Raw genomic sequence first — 15,485 nt, 5'->3', positions numbered from 1 at the left:
TGATGGATTTGTTGAGTGGGGGTTGGGAAGAGGGAAGCCCAGAGGAGCTCTGCCTGCAGCTGTCACTTTGCCAACACCACTTGTATTTCCTGAAAGATGGAGTGAGAAAACAAGGTGGGCGTGGGCTGCGTAGACATGTCCCAACCTTTATATACTGGTACAGAGGCGGGATGGAGGGGCTGCTGGGTGAGGCTGAGCGGTGAGAGGAGCAGGAGGATGGCTCCACAGCATGGGGACAGGAAGCAGGATGGGAATGCAGTGGCCGAACTGGTGATGCGATGGTTCACCTGGGAGGAGGTTGCACAGCGCACGGGCCAGGGCCCAGCAGTGCAGGAGCGCTGGGTGGTGATCGACAGGAAGGTGTACGACATCAGCCGCTTCTACCGGAGGCACCCGGGTGGTGCCCTTCTTATCAGCAGCCACGCCGGGCAGGATGTCACGGTGAGAGGTAGCAGGATGGGGAAGAGATGCTCACCAACAGCTTGTGCTGTGTGTTGGGTGTCTGGCCAGCATCATGCAGTAAGAGCACAGGGAGTGATTGTGCTGGGAATACATGGGGGTTGCGGGGCTGCAATGGGCTCAGTGGTACTGTTGGTATGTGCAAGCTTTCCTGCTTATGCTATGGAAACTGGTAAATCATAGAATGGGTTGAAGTGACCTTGAAGATAGCTCCAGCTCCAACTCCCTTCTATGGGTAGGGACATCTACCATATCAAGTTGCCCATGGCCCCCAACCTACCTGGCCTTGAACACCTTTGGAAAGAAGGTGCTTAAGAAAAGGCTTAGCCTTGGGGCAATCAGGTTGTAACTGTTTTATCTCATCGATGTCCTCAAGACTATTCTTGTCTCTTGATCTTATTTTACAGCTGCTATAACTGCAGCAGTTAATGGCTGGGGTAAAGTGAGGAAGCTGCCTCAGGTACCGTAACAGCCACAAGGCAACTATAGTGATTGCTCTTTTTACTTGTAGGCTGGGTATCCCCTTCTCCGTGTCATCCCATGTAATTGTAGGAAAAGGCAAGGCAGCATGCATTCACAAGCAGCAGTCCAGAAAAGTTTCACAGTTATAGCCCGTGGGCTTTCTGATCCTTTGGATGAATAAAATTGGAAGCATCTGCTAAATACCAACTGTTGGCATGTTAGTCTGTTGACAAAGAAAAGCATCTACTTAGCACCATTCTTGTCTATCTTAATGCTGTGGGAATCTGTGGGAATGCCCATCAAAACATTAAGCACGTTCCCTGGAGTTCTTGCCCTCTGGCATATGCAGGAAATGTTGAAAAAAGTGATAAATCAACATATGCACAAAAATCTGGCAGATGAAATTGCTTCCTTGCTCTGTGTTTTGAAAGAGCAACACAAGCAAGATTATCAGTTCCTGGATCTCCCGTATGAATGGGATGTTTGAGGGTCATGAAAATTAGCAGTGTTTTGTGTTCTATATTTTCCATCATTCCTTTGCTTTAGTTAGTACTGTCAGATTTCTTTCATCTCAGGCTGCTGAAACAGCCCAAGTGGTGGATGAGCCCGAAAAATACAGACACTTTGTTTCTAGGATCTGAGTTGCATTTTATTAGTGGATATCATGTCCAAATGGTAAGCCCTGACAGACTTCAGCCAGTTTTGTGTGACCCCAACTCAACTGTTTTCACACTCATGCATATGAAATAAGCTGTGCACCATAATAGGAAAATGCCTGGTTGGATTATTTGGTACAAGTATGCCTATGCTGCAGAGTCATGTAATAAAGTACAGAGAAAGCTGTGCTGGCCCTAGTCAACCTGTACCGAAAGGAAGGCAAGTTAATAATGTGGACTCTTTGCTCTCTGTGCAGCATGATTATATCTGAACCTGAGCTTTATTGTTTATAGAAAACTTTATTTTTACACTGAAAATCAACTTGAACACTGCAGATAGAGTAAGAAATTCCTCTTCAGCACTCAGTGCAGTGCTATGAGACAGTATGAATCCTACATACTTTTTAGTTAATATAGGAGACAGAGAGAAAAAGTAGTGGAAGGAGCATTTATTAACAAAATTCAGAAGACTTTAGTGTGGTCTGCGCATCTTGGAATAGGTCAAATTGTTCAATCTTTTGGATGTGCATGATAAAAAATTTAAAAAAAAACCAGCATACCCTTAGTTTGACTGGGAGATGGTACCAAGAGCAGATAGGCTTGGAGGATAATAACTGTGGAGGGCTTTGAGTAAGAAGAGGAATCTGAAGTATAGGAAATGAGTATGATTAAAGTCAAAATGTTAGCAACGCTCATGCTGCATAGATCTGTGAATTAGACTCCTTTTATTGCTGATTTCTTTCTCACAAAGGATAGAAGAGGGGAATCAAGTGGCACAGAAAACAGGAGTAATTGTTTTGAGACTGGATTTTTTTCTTCTGGATTACAATTTAGTTAAATTTGTTTGCATTTTGGCAACTGTAAAAATGCCTACTAGTGCAACAACATGAAATAGTGTCCCTTCCTGCTGCTGGTTTTCAAAGAAGCTGCTTACTTGTTTATTTGTTGTTAGAGCTACAGTTTATTGCTGAATTTCATTGTGGAAACTGCTGGCATAGATTCACCTCTGGTAGTGATTGTGCACTCAGTACTTAGTGTGTTGCACACAGGCCTCCAATTCAGTTGAACAGGTGACAAGACCTGTTCTGGAATTTGAAATATGGACAGATTGGAATATGGGACAGATTCTGTAGCAAATTGGGGCTGGAATGCAGTAAAACACTAATTTTGGTGTGGCTAGACTGGCAAAAATTGATTCAGATGAAAGATGTCTTAAATGAAAGCATGCCAGCAGAGCACTAAGCTGAAGCCCTTTGTTTAGATGTATGAAAGCAATTTTCCACAGTTGGAGGAGTTTAACTCCTCCAGACCACATTTCCAGCTTAGTCTCAGCTGTAGCACATCCAAGTGTGCACTCCTATTCCCTTCAGGGCTCCAGCTGCTACTCCCTGTGTGCTCTATTAATGGAGCTGTCTCTTGCTTTTCTGCCCTTTTCTCTCCAGCCCTGCCTGGAAGCCATCAGACTGCTGTTTCTTCACACTTATATCTTTGTGAGAGATCAGTTAACACCTAACCAGGCCTGTTCATGTGAATTGCATCCTTACATTCATTCCTGTATGAATATCTCAAAGTATGAGAAAAAAAGTTGCCTGTATCACTTAGTCTTTTATGAAATCCATGCTGTGTTCATTAATTTGGGAGTGGAATTTTGTACTTGGAGCTGCTTGGAATGTTGTTCTGATCTGTCTCCTAAAGCAATTTCACATTGCTATCACCTGTCTACCTCCTCCTTCAGAACCTGTATTTTAATTTAGTTTTCCAGGGCTACTTAGCATTTACATGCCAGAACTCTTGGTGTTCTATATGTCTACTTGGGGAAAAGTAGGAATACAGCCATTGAGAAGGATGTATTTCTGAAAGATCAAAATCTCTCATGCCTGTGAATAAGAAGCACCACAACTCACATATTCATAACAACTGAGTCATTGCAGTTGTGGAAATCAGACATCTTCAGTTTACCAGCTGAAATAAGATCTCTCTTTAAAAGCATGTAAGGCAAAGGTGACTGGGGAGTGGGGCATGGAAGGTCAAAAAAAGAGGAGGTAGAAAGGTAAACCAGCAGTCTTTGTCACTGTGGTTCCTCCAAGTGAATGTTTCAGTCTGCATGGCAGATTAAGGGTAGTAACACTGTGTTTTTGGTTTTTTTTAAAATCTCTTCTTCAACTCTCCTGCATTTGTAGGATGCTTTTGTAGCATTCCATGTTGACAAGTTCCTGGTGAACAAATACTTGAAGCCGCTGCAGATAGGAGAGCTGGCACCAGATCAACCCAGTATTGAGCCCACTAAAAATGTAAGTCCATTCTCATAAGTCAAAGACAAATATTCTGAGATTAGAACTTATTTTTCCATATCAGTTTAGCTTCTAAAACAATGGGATCCATGTTCTTAACAATTTTTAAAAATTATTTAGAAATAATACATGAGTATTGGTCTAAATCCATGTTAGGTGTCTGAGAATGTCATTTCTAAGTTGTTGTTTTTTTTTCCTTATCACAGCAGCTATATAAATTATAGCCTTGGCTCTCATGAATATTAGTTATCACCTCTTCTTCTTTCTGTTGATTTGAGAAAGAGCTAACCAACAACTCAGTAATTCTCTTCAGTTGATGGTGAGATTTTAGACTGTATTTCCTTCTGCTGTAGGTATCTGTAGGGAGAGAATGCAGATAGTGTATTAACCTTTACAATACAGACTGTGAAACTTAATTCACTGCCTTCTGAGACAGCCTTCAGTAGTGGTCTCAAGTTCAAAATGCATAATCATCCACAGAAGCACTAATGATGGCAGTGTGAAAATAACTAACCTTGCATGTCAAAGAAAGGAGAGAGGTGCAGACAGTATAACAGAAGTAGCCTTGGAATACAATTGTCCTTGGGGTTGTATGGACATAATTGCTTCCTAACGTCCAAGTCTATTTCCTATTCCTTTGGGTCATGACTGTGGCCATGCTTTGCCTGTTTCTTAGAGCTGGCCTGTACTCGAGCATTCATGTGCCTTACTGCTTGCAAACTCTGTTTCCCAGAAATGATTATGAAACTAGGTTGGCAGGGATCTTTAGGTTGGACTTCATTAAGGCAGAAGTCAGGTTTGGAAGGTACCTGCTGAGCTGCCAAAGAAGATAGGTTGGTCAATCACCTATGCTGTAGTGCTTTGTTCCATAATCCACCCTCCATGGTCATAACTACAAACCCAGTGGGCAGTAAGTGCCATTTTTTACACAGATACTTGCCTTCCCCTTCTAATTTTGGGATCAGTAAAGTGAAAGCATACCTTGAATTGTTGGAAGTGGTAGTGGAAGAAGAGGACTGATTTCATCCAAATGGCTGCCACAAGCATGGTATGCTCTGTTCATATATGTTTAGTATGCATTCTGCTGAGTACTTGACACACATGCACACATTTTCCCTTCCAGTTTGATACTCTGAGGAGAGGTGCTTTATGTCAACCTCATCCACATGCCTCCTCTATTTCCTGACAACGTCTGAGTAGTGCTGGGCTCTGGTGATCGTGAATCAGTAACATTCAGAAGATAGTACAGTCTTAGACATCTCTTGAATAAACCCTGTTACCTGCCAGAGAGATGACAGACGAAGCACTAGAGGTGTAGTCTTTTGAGGTTGCAGTGCTATACTCTGAGACCAAGAAATTTGTGACACTCGTGCTTCCCACAGAAAATGCTGGTAAAAGACTTCCGTGAATTACGTGCCTCTGTGGAGAAAATGGGACTTCTGGAGCCGAATAAACTCTTCTTCTTCCTGCACCTTACTCACATTCTTCTGTTGGATACTGCTGCCTGGCTCATTCTCTTTTACTTTGGGACATCCTTCGTGCCCTTTATTGTCTCCATGCTGGTGCTGACCATTTCCCAGGTAAGCAACAGAGTCCACAGCATGTATACATGCACTTCTGTCAACTTTCATACATATACCATTGCAGTATTTAGTTATCTGTTACCTTACTTGGCGTAGCTCTTCTTGGTTTTAGAAGACATTCTCTGTATGGCCTTTGTTAACAGAAGGTGGAAAGAAGAAATTCTGCATGTGGGGAGCTTCCAGTATGCCTAATCTGTTAAGTTTTTTTGGTGAAGATGTATTACAGAATTACAGACCGGTTTGGATTGCAAGAAACTTTAAAAATCATCCACTTCCAGACTCTCAGCCATGAGCAGAAACACCTTTTATTAGATCAGGTTGCTGGAAGCATCATTCCACAGATTGTCTGGGCAACCTGTTTCAGCACCTCATCATTCTCATAGAAAAGAATTTCTACCTAATGTCTAACCTAAACTTGCCCTTTTAGTTCAAGACTGTTATCCCTTGTCCCACTGGTACACACTCTGATAAAGTATCACCTCATCTTCCTTGTAGTCTCCCTTTAAGTACTAGAACTCTGCTACAGTCTCCCTGAAGCCTTTATTTTCCAGGCTAAAAAAAAAAAAAAAAAGTCTCCAAAGTCTCCTTCATAGGAGAAGTACTTCATCCCTTTGATCATCCTCATAGCTCTCCTCTAGACCCACTCCAACAGGTCCAAGCCCTTCTTTTGCTGAGGGTGGAGTGTCAGAAAGGTGGAGGAGACAGGAACAATCATCTTGCTGTACTGAGAAACACCACCTGCCACTTGTCTCCACCTGGATGTTGAGCTGTTGAGCAGTTGCAATTCTTTGAGTGTTACCATCCAGCCAATTACTTATCCACTACATGGGCAGTCAAATCCGTGTTTCTCCAGTTTAAAGACAAGAATCTTTTGTGGAAATTAAGAGTATCAGGATTTCATAGTTCCTTTCTGACTATGGCTTTGAAGAAGTGTCCAACTAACAGATCTTGATATCTCAAAGTAAATAATAGCTATTTCATTGTTCTGATCTTTATTCTTCTTTTGTGTCACTCCCAGATCTTCCTTTTCTCTCTTTCAGGTCCAGGCTTCGTGGTTACAACATGATTTAGGACATCTTTCAGTCTTCAGGAAGGCAAAGTGGAACCACCTGCTGCACAAGTTCGTGATGTGCCATTTGATTGTAAGTAACTGACCACAGAAAAACGTTCTAGATTTGATGATCTTCCTGCAAAAGTGTGTGTGCTCTAAAGACAGCGTTCAGCACTGCCGCGAAGAAGGGGAATTAATGAGAGTTTGGCAGTGAGAACACTGTAGCTATCATACTCTGTTCTTCACATAAACAGGGGGCATCAGCCAAATGGTGGACTCTTTTGCATTCTCGACACCATTCCAAACCCAACTGCTTCCGGAAAGATCCTGACATCGACATGCACCCTTTCTTGTTTACTTTGGGAAAGAAATTCTCTGTGGAGGTCAGTATGTCTGTGTGTGCATGCACATGTAGCCATGTATTAGGAGCTGGGAAGGACCACCAAAAGCACACTATATCAAAAATATCTAAAGCTAAGGTGTGGTCATAGTTTCTGAGAAAATATTGTTTTCTGTCTCCTTCAGCCTTTCTGAGCAGGTCACATTTTTTATTATGTTCATTAAAAATTGCTTAAACTGTTAATAAGGCATTTTAAACAACTAGACAAATGCATTTCCCAGCAGAAAAAGGACTACTAATCGTTATGGCAACTTAATGGCCTAGTGGGTTGTATAATAATTCAGCAATTAATGATTATTAGTGATCTGTAAAGATTAATATCAAGCATGCCTACATGGGATTATTAGTCAATGCTAATGTCTGAGGCTCAGAGATACAGGCTGCTTTGGCATGCTTGCCTGATATGACAGGCAGCTGGCACATCAGGGCTAAAGAACCAGTAGCTCTTCTTTAGCTCTCTAGGACTGGTTAGGGCAGATGTCATTTGTCCACATAAGATGTTTTCAGCTTGTGCTGATGGGCCATCACTAGAAGCAATAACCTGAGACAATGCTGCAGCCTTCACTGCACAACTTAGTTGCTTTTTGAGGCCTTGCTGAAATAGCTAAGAGCAGTGAATGAGTTTTCTTTTAAAAATGCCTTTGCCAACACGAAGCTGTTACTTAAGTATTACTTAAGTATTTTTGACTAATAGTACAACATAGATTTGAAGCATCTAAGGTTGCACTAAATCAATTATGAACTTAGCAGGAATGCATAAGCAAAGAAATCGAACCATTGAAATTCGCTCTTATTCACTTAGTTTTTATCATAACCGTTACACTTATGAATCACATCATCTTTTATCAGATAAAACATTCTGGTATAATTTTACTACATTATTCCCCTTCAACACAGATTATGGTGGTATCTGTGACAGCAGTTTTATTTCCTACTGTGTATCAATGCAAGTTCTTTGTCCTTCCTATGGGCTGTTACTTTTGTTTTAGTTTGACATAAATGTATTTAGAACTACTTTTCAGCAATTGCATTTCACTTCTCTCCTACTGAAGAAGAAGCTTTCTTAACTGCTTATCTCTGAAGGAATTTACAGAGCTATAAAGTATTAAAGAAGTTATCTGGAATGGGATTTGTAGAAAAGGCATGTTTGGTTTGTAAATAATAGGGCAGGTGCACAAGAGGGAGACAGTAGTAATGAGGGCTGTGGGAAGTGTGCCAGAATAACACCTGTTGAAAAGAGACTGGGAAATGGCAAGTTAACCATACAGGTTGCTTAGTTTCCACTCAGTATTTTATTGTTTATTTTCACAGCTTGGGATCAAAAAGAAAAAATACATGCCATACAACCATCAGCACAAATATTTCTTCTTCAGTGAGTATTTTCATTTTCCTGTGATACCATGAGGAAAACTAATGGGGCTTGTAGATATTGCTTCCGATCTGCAGGGCTTGAGCAGAGCTAAGGTTGGCTGCATCGAAGAACGCAATCAGACTGAGTCTAATTTTTGGAGAGCTTGAAGACCTAACTGGATATAATCCTGAGTAACCTGCTCTGACATCATAGCTGATGCTCTGAACTCCTGGTGTGCCAACCTGAACGATTCTATGTGAGATCAGGTTTCTGTACAATTCTTGACCAAATTAATATATTTATAACCAACTGGCTTACATTTGTTCCACTTACTCTATTTGTTGTGGGGTGCATTTATCTTAGGTCATGTTAAAATTGTAGACAGAAAAGGAGAAATACCCTTAACTGATTATTTAGAGAAGTTACCTGGAAGAGTGAGATGAGGGTTCTGAGGATTGTTTACGTCTGCTATATAATATATGGCTATTAAAGTGCACAGTCAGAACAAAGGGAAAAAAATCAGAGTTCTCGCTTCTCCACTATCATTGCCCCAGGTTCTCATTTCTGTACCCTTCTCGCATCTTAGTGAAGCTTCATTCTTGTTGCAAAGCAGCACAATTTACCAGTGATGATGAATTCTCCATTACAGCTCTTCCTCCACTCCTGTTTCCCACCTACTTCCACTGTCACACATTTTATATTGCATACACGAAGAGGTACTGGGTGGTAAGTACTGCTGCTTGTGCAACCAAGGGGTTGGCTATGGGCTTCCAGTCCTTCTCCTTAGAGCTCAGGCATGACACAGTATGCTTTTCTACTGGGCATAATTCTGCAGTCAATTTGGTGCAGCATTTTCAGTGGCTACGAATACTTTCTGCTAATCACATTGTTTCCTACTTTGATGATAAAGGCAAGAGTAGCAGGCTACTTGGCTTGCACTGCTTTGCTTCTCTTGCAAAATCATTAAGTGTGTGTCCATACTGGTCAGAAACAGAGGAATGTTGATTTATAGGAACTGTTGTGCTTGATTTGTCAGCAATATGAATGCATTTGGCATTGTTTCCCATGCCAGGCAGCCAGTGCTTATGCTTCATTCTTCTTTCTCTTGCATGTGTTATGAGTTCAGAAAAACAGAGCGGAACAAAGTAGTTTGTCTAGCATGCTGCTCACTGGAGGGGTCACAGTCAATGATTTGGTACAAGTCTTAAAGCAGTGTTTTTGAATGCTTAGCTATTTGCTAATCCACTTACTAGGACTTACTGTTCAAATTCAATTATAGCAAGCTGTGTAAAGAAACTGCTAGCTTCTCTTAATTTGGATTTCCTTCGATCAATCAGTCTAGGGGAAAAAAGGAAAAAAGCCGCACAACAAAAACCTACAGAAATCAAACACAGAAATTTATCCTGTACATATGATGTTTAGAAAAGAAATGCAGTATCTAATGATATTCTCTTTTGTTGTCTTTGGTTTTGGAAGGACTTGGCATGTATGCTGACCTTCTATATCAGATTCTTTTTTACTTATGGATCATTATTAGAAATGAAGAGTCTCCTGGCATATTACTTTATATTCAGGTAATATCTCTTTAGAAGTTTCTTTAGTCTTCATTTCTGTGTTTTTTAATCTGCCTGCCTATCTTTCTCTGCTTTTTCCTTGTTCTTCCTCTTATTCCTTCTTATAATTTGAAGTTAAACTAAAACTGCTTAATCGTTAACTGCAGTTTTGTGCTGCCTCAATAGCTGTGAAAGCAAAGACTTTAGTGAATGATAACCAAGTTGAGAAATACCTTACATACTGTTGAGTGCTTTGGAAATAGGCTCTGCTTCTAGTTTCATGTGGAAGTTTCATAATTCCTTATGAAATCCATAATAACTTAAGTTTTGTCCAGGTGCTGGATAGGAAAGTCTGATGTTCTAACACCTATCCCCAAGTCTGGCTTACGCTGTCAACAACTTTGGTGGCTCGTCACTGACTTCCTTATCTGTTATTGAATTCTGACCTCTTGTCTGATTGCACAGGATGCTGGAGAGCAGTTGGTTTGTCTGGGTTTCACAGATGAACCATATTCCAATGGATATTTACTACGACAAGAATTTGGACTGGGTGTCTACTCAGGTAAAACATGTACTCAATAATTGTGGCTGTACTGGTGCAAATTCCAATGACAAGAAAAGAAACTGCTGTATTGCATTAAGGGTGAAATCCACTGGTAAGTGGGAGGTGAAGATTAATAGGATTATTACAAGAAAGATATTGAGTTACAGGAACGTGCTCAGAAGAGCAAAGAAGGTGATGAAGGGACTGGGAAACCACATATGAAGAGCAGCAGAGGGAACTGGGGTTGTTTAGTCAGGAGAAGGAGGCTAGGGGAGAACTTATCAGTATTTGCAACTACTTGAGAGGAGGATGTAGTGAGGTGGGTATCAGTCTCTTTTCTCAAGTAACAAGTGATAGGATGTGAGGAAACAGCCTCTACTTGCATTGGGGGACACTTAGATTGTATAGAAGGAAAATGTTCTTCATGGAAAGGATGCTTTAATCATTACAGCAGGCTACCTGGGGAATTGGTAAAGTTTCCATCCCTGAAGGTACTTAAGGGGCATGTGGACATGGTTTAGCAGTGGATTTGGTATTTAGGTAGGTGATTGGTCTTGATCAACTTAGGGTCTTTTTTGTCAGAAATGTTTCTATAAAAATGGGATACAGTTCTAGTAATGGTAAAGGAGAACAACAATGGCATATTCATGAGCCATTTAAAATCAAATATATATTTACTGTAATATTCTGTCTTGAACACTTTCCCCTTCTGCAGAGATGAAATTTTGTGTCCTGCTCAGACTGAGCTCCTTTGCACCAGTGAAATGTCAGCGTGGTGTCCCCTCTTTGCACAGTAACTCATTGGAGTCCAGTAGTAAAACTATCACAGACGCCCCTCCTCTTTCTGCAGACATTGGTTTGAGGATAAACATTTGACTGGCTGTTCACACACGTTCACAGGAGCACAGTGCCAGCTCCTTGTTTTACCATGGTCCGTGTTATCCCGTCTACATAACACTGCTGGTCCACAAAGCTGAAGGAGGAATATGACTCCTGCCCTGTGGGTAGCTCAGCTGAAGCTAAAATAAAACAATAGAATAAAAGAAGCATGCTCTTAAGACAAATGAAAGTCACCAATCTGTATTGATTTTAGCTGTTCTTCTTCCCTTTCCCAGCTCCACGCAACATGTAATGTTGAGCAGTCTCTGTTCAATGACTGGTTTACTGGGCATCTGAACTTTCAGATTGAACACCAGTGAGTACATGCCTTGAGAAATTTTTCTTTCTTTTTCCTCCCTCCCCCATTCTTTGCATGAATCCTACAATTAATTGTAGCACCAGTGAATTTGTCTTAGAGACTGAAAATTATAAGGACCATCATAGTGTTAATTCAAAACCTTCACTGAAGGAAGTTGGAAAACTGAAATGGATGTGATCTGTTAAATAATTCAGTAGCAACAATGTCTGTCCAAAGCAGAAGCTTAAATGTATGTTCTGAGGCACCCTGTTTGTAATCTGATGCAGTGGTTTAGCTCTACCTATATCAACTACTAACACTATTATTCACAAAACTGAGATATGAAACTGAAGGATAGTCATTTCCATTCCTGTGCTGACTAGCTGTGATGATAATTGCTTCTGGAAAAAAATGGACAGAAGTGGGTTCTTCTAATTTACAGTATCACTTAATTAGGAGAAACCTTGCTTCAGAGGTGCAAAAATAAGGAAGAGGGGGAAGCAGGAAAATATTGAGTTCCTTGTGCTAAAAACAGGGATATACAGGAGCAGCAACAAGTCTTGTTTTGTGTGGGCTATGAGATTCTTAGGAAGTGATAATGAATAGAAACTTGTAAAAGATAAAATTTCTGATGGGGCACTGGAAGAGAACTTGTCTCCTATTCACAGCTTATTCCCTACAATGCCAAGACACAACTACTGGAAGGTGGCTCCACTGGTGAAATCCTTGTGTGCCAAACATGGCATTGAGTACCAATGCAAGCCATTGCTCACCGCCTTTGCAGATATTGTGCAGTAAGTAACAGTTAACACACTGCAGACAAAAATACAGAAGGATGTAGGAGAGGTGGGAGTTCTAAGAAAAAGGATGACTTGTTCATTTTTACAAGAAGTGGAAATCCTTGTTTCCCTTATCTCCAAAAACACCCCTCCTAAGCAACTTGACATAATGTTCTCATTCTCTTTCTCTCAGCTCTTTGAAGAATTCAGGAGAGCTCTGGCTTGATGCCTACCTCCACAAATAGGAAGACAAGACTTGATGGTACCATTCACAATCTGCCACATCTTTGCATCCCCAGCAAGGCTAAGAGCAGGAGCAATGCAGGACTCTAAGGAAGAATAAAATGGCTAAGAATGGATGGATCAGATTCCAGTTGATATGAAGTTATCTGAATTTTTCTTTTGGTCTTTCCAGGTATTTTGATTCAGATACATTACAAGTGAATAAGGACAGCAGGAGCTGGATTGCTATGTCAGGGAGGAATGTTTTGTAACTGTGTCTGAGTAAATGTGGCCAAGAAGCAATTTTGAGCATGTGCTCAAGTTAGATTATGGACTGGTGCAACTGGACACACTTAAGTGCATGCCAGAGTCTCCTCTGATCAGTTGGTTGTTGTTTGTTTGTTGTTTTTTTCTTTAGATACTACATGTAGGTGTACTGAAAAGCAAAATGATCACTCTGGTTTAGATCAACAGGTGAAACAAGGACTCTGGGGGAGCCAATAAAACAGGAACATTCTTGGATCCTAACTCCAGACTTAGCTGAGCCTTGGCTGACACATATGGTGATAACATAGGGAAAAGTCTTTGGGATGAAATTTTTTTTGCAGCCTGGCAACAATGGAACCCCTAGGGTTTGTCATTTTTCCACTCCTAAGTCTTGGCCTCAGCTGAATCTTGGCCTTGGCATTAATTTTTGTTAATGAGCTGGAAGATAGGATAGAGTGCACCCTCAGTACATTTACATTTACAGTACATGATACAAAATGGAGGAATGGCTGACTCACCAGAGAGCTGTGCTGCTATTCAGAAGGGCCCTGACAGGCTTTGGTTAGGCTTTGTAGTTCAAGTTCAGAGTTAGGATTAGGGTTCAGGTTAAAATTTAGGGTTATGGTTTATTGTTTGCTTTTCTCTAGGTTTAGGCTAAGTTTTAAGATCAGTTTAGGCTTAAGGTAAATGTCAGTATTAGGCTTTACATTTAATGGCACCTGGGGAGCACTAGAGATTCCTTAATGTCAGTGAAAGACACTCAGAAGGTTCTGTTTGCTTACCTATATGCATTTAGAGATTTCTGGCATGCCCAGAATATTACTGGAAATCTTGGTGTGCATCAGAGAGCTCTAACAAGCATGTCTAGAACACAGAAAGTCCTTCTAAGTCGATAGGTGCACATCACAAAACTCTCATTGACTGTGGAGGAGAATCAAAATGGTTGCAGTTGCCCCTGGTGCACTTCACAGCTCTCTCAGATTCAGGTAAAATACACCAAAGGTACTTGGCCACTGAGCTCACCAGAAGGCATTTGAAAATTACTAGAAATAGGTCAGTTTCCTGGCCGCAAATAGGGTTACATTTGGGTTTTAGACGTCAAGGATTAGGGCTTCATTTAGTAACACAGACATTTTTAGGGTTAGGATCAATAGTAGGATGTAGGATTGGCATTCTGAGGCACTTGTGGTCTACCGAAAGCACTTCCACTTTCTTATGTATCAACAGAACACACACAGAGTTCTCCTCTGGTATCCAAACTGCATTCAGAGTTCTGATTTGCCTATAAAGTCACTTGAGATTCTGGTGTGCACCAAAATCCGTTTATAGACCTTCCTGGAGCACAGAAAATCTGATCCAGGCTCTTGGTGTCCACCAGAGGGCTCTCCTTGACAAATTCAGAGCGCACGGGTGTCCTTAAAGAGTTCTCTAAGCTTCACCTGAAGCACACCAGAAAGCATTTGGAGTAAGTCAGCGTCTGGATGAGGGTTAGATTAGGAGTTTTAGAAGTAGTTTGGTATTTGGGTCTCATTCAGGATTAAAGCTAGAGTTAGGGGAATGATTACAGATGGAGATTACGGATCAGCATTCCAAGGAATCTGACTTTGGTTTAGGGTTTAGTGTTAGGGTTGATGTTTTGGATGAGGGTAAATTTTAGGGTCAGGGAAGGTTTAGGATAATTGTCAGGAATAGGCTTTAGCACCTAGGGAACACGTCAAGGTGCTTTTCATCCAACAAAAGCACAACAAAAGGTGCTTGGAGGGCCACTCATCAGAAGCTCCTGGAAGACAAGTGAAGCTGCTGCAGGTAAGAGTGAAGGGAACCTCAGCAGTTTTCCCACAGTTGAGTTTTCTGTGTAGGAAAGTAGGAATCCAGTTGTAATTTAAAAACAAATTCACCAGCAGGCTCTCCTGTCTCCAAAGACAATAATTTTCAGTGATTTATTTTTTTATATTGGGATACATCCCTGTGAATTAAAGTGACCTCAGCCCCAGAACCCATTACAGCAGCTGCTGCTGATTATAATGACTTCAATCACAAGCAGTGTGTAAGAGCTATTATCTCTCTCTTGGGCCTTAAGGAACTGTTGCACCCTGGGGCAAGGAGCAGGGGATCCAGATTTAGTCAGTCTGCATGGATTTTGTACTTGATAGATTGATCAGTTTTTCTAATGAGACAACAAGAAAAGACTGGAGTAATTACTTGGTCCTGGTGTACTTTTCCTTTCCTCACTGAAGCCTGGGGATGGGAATGGCAGAGAGCATTGAGAATGTAATTGATTTATCCATCATCCTGTTGTCTTTTTGCATTTTCTTTTTCCTTTTTAATTGCCTTTTTTTTTTTTTTTTTTTTCCTCATGGGGTAGGTATCCCATCAATTCTGTCTTTTGGGACTCTAGATCAGAGTAAAGCTATGAACACCTCCTTTCTGGTAATTTACTTTCTTCTGTGGTTTACTCATAAATCATATTCTCTTTTCCCTTTAAGTTTGTTATTCTTTCAACTGTGTTTAATGCCAGAATTACATCACTAACTTATTTTGTCTGGACAGCTTCCAGGAGCATTATGATGTCTCCTATAAGATTTAAAGGTGCCCCAGATGACAGTCTGGATTGCAGTCCCAAAGTAAATGTCTCTAAGTTGGATTTAGTGAAATTTAGTGGATTTAGCTGAATCTCTCAAATGATGCCC

General features: G+C 40.9%; 1 protein-coding gene across 1 annotated transcript; it reads left to right on the top strand.

Moving 5' to 3' along the window:
* Window positions 1–216: 216 nt before the first annotated feature.
* Window positions 217–12,587, top strand: LOC122157981 (acyl-CoA (8-3)-desaturase-like). The gene is made up of 12 exons (XM_042814257.1): window positions 217–441; window positions 3,758–3,868; window positions 5,251–5,448; window positions 6,492–6,593; window positions 6,757–6,885; window positions 8,214–8,274; window positions 8,903–8,979; window positions 9,730–9,827; window positions 10,272–10,368; window positions 11,466–11,545; window positions 12,196–12,321; window positions 12,500–12,587. The coding sequence occupies exons 1-12, from the start codon at window positions 217–219 to the stop codon at window positions 12,549–12,551; spliced, it is 1,356 nt and encodes a 451-aa protein (XP_042670191.1). The 3' UTR covers window positions 12,552–12,587.
* Window positions 12,588–15,485: the final 2,898 nt, after the last annotated feature.

Source organism: Centrocercus urophasianus, unplaced genomic scaffold, assembly GCF_019232065.1.
Source record: "Centrocercus urophasianus isolate 14NV4802_14NV808 unplaced genomic scaffold, USGS_Curo_1.0 seq_14, whole genome shotgun sequence".
In the NCBI taxonomy this organism is placed as follows: Eukaryota; Metazoa; Chordata; class Aves; order Galliformes; family Phasianidae; genus Centrocercus; species Centrocercus urophasianus.
This window is presented reverse-complemented; position numbering and strand designations above follow the sequence as displayed.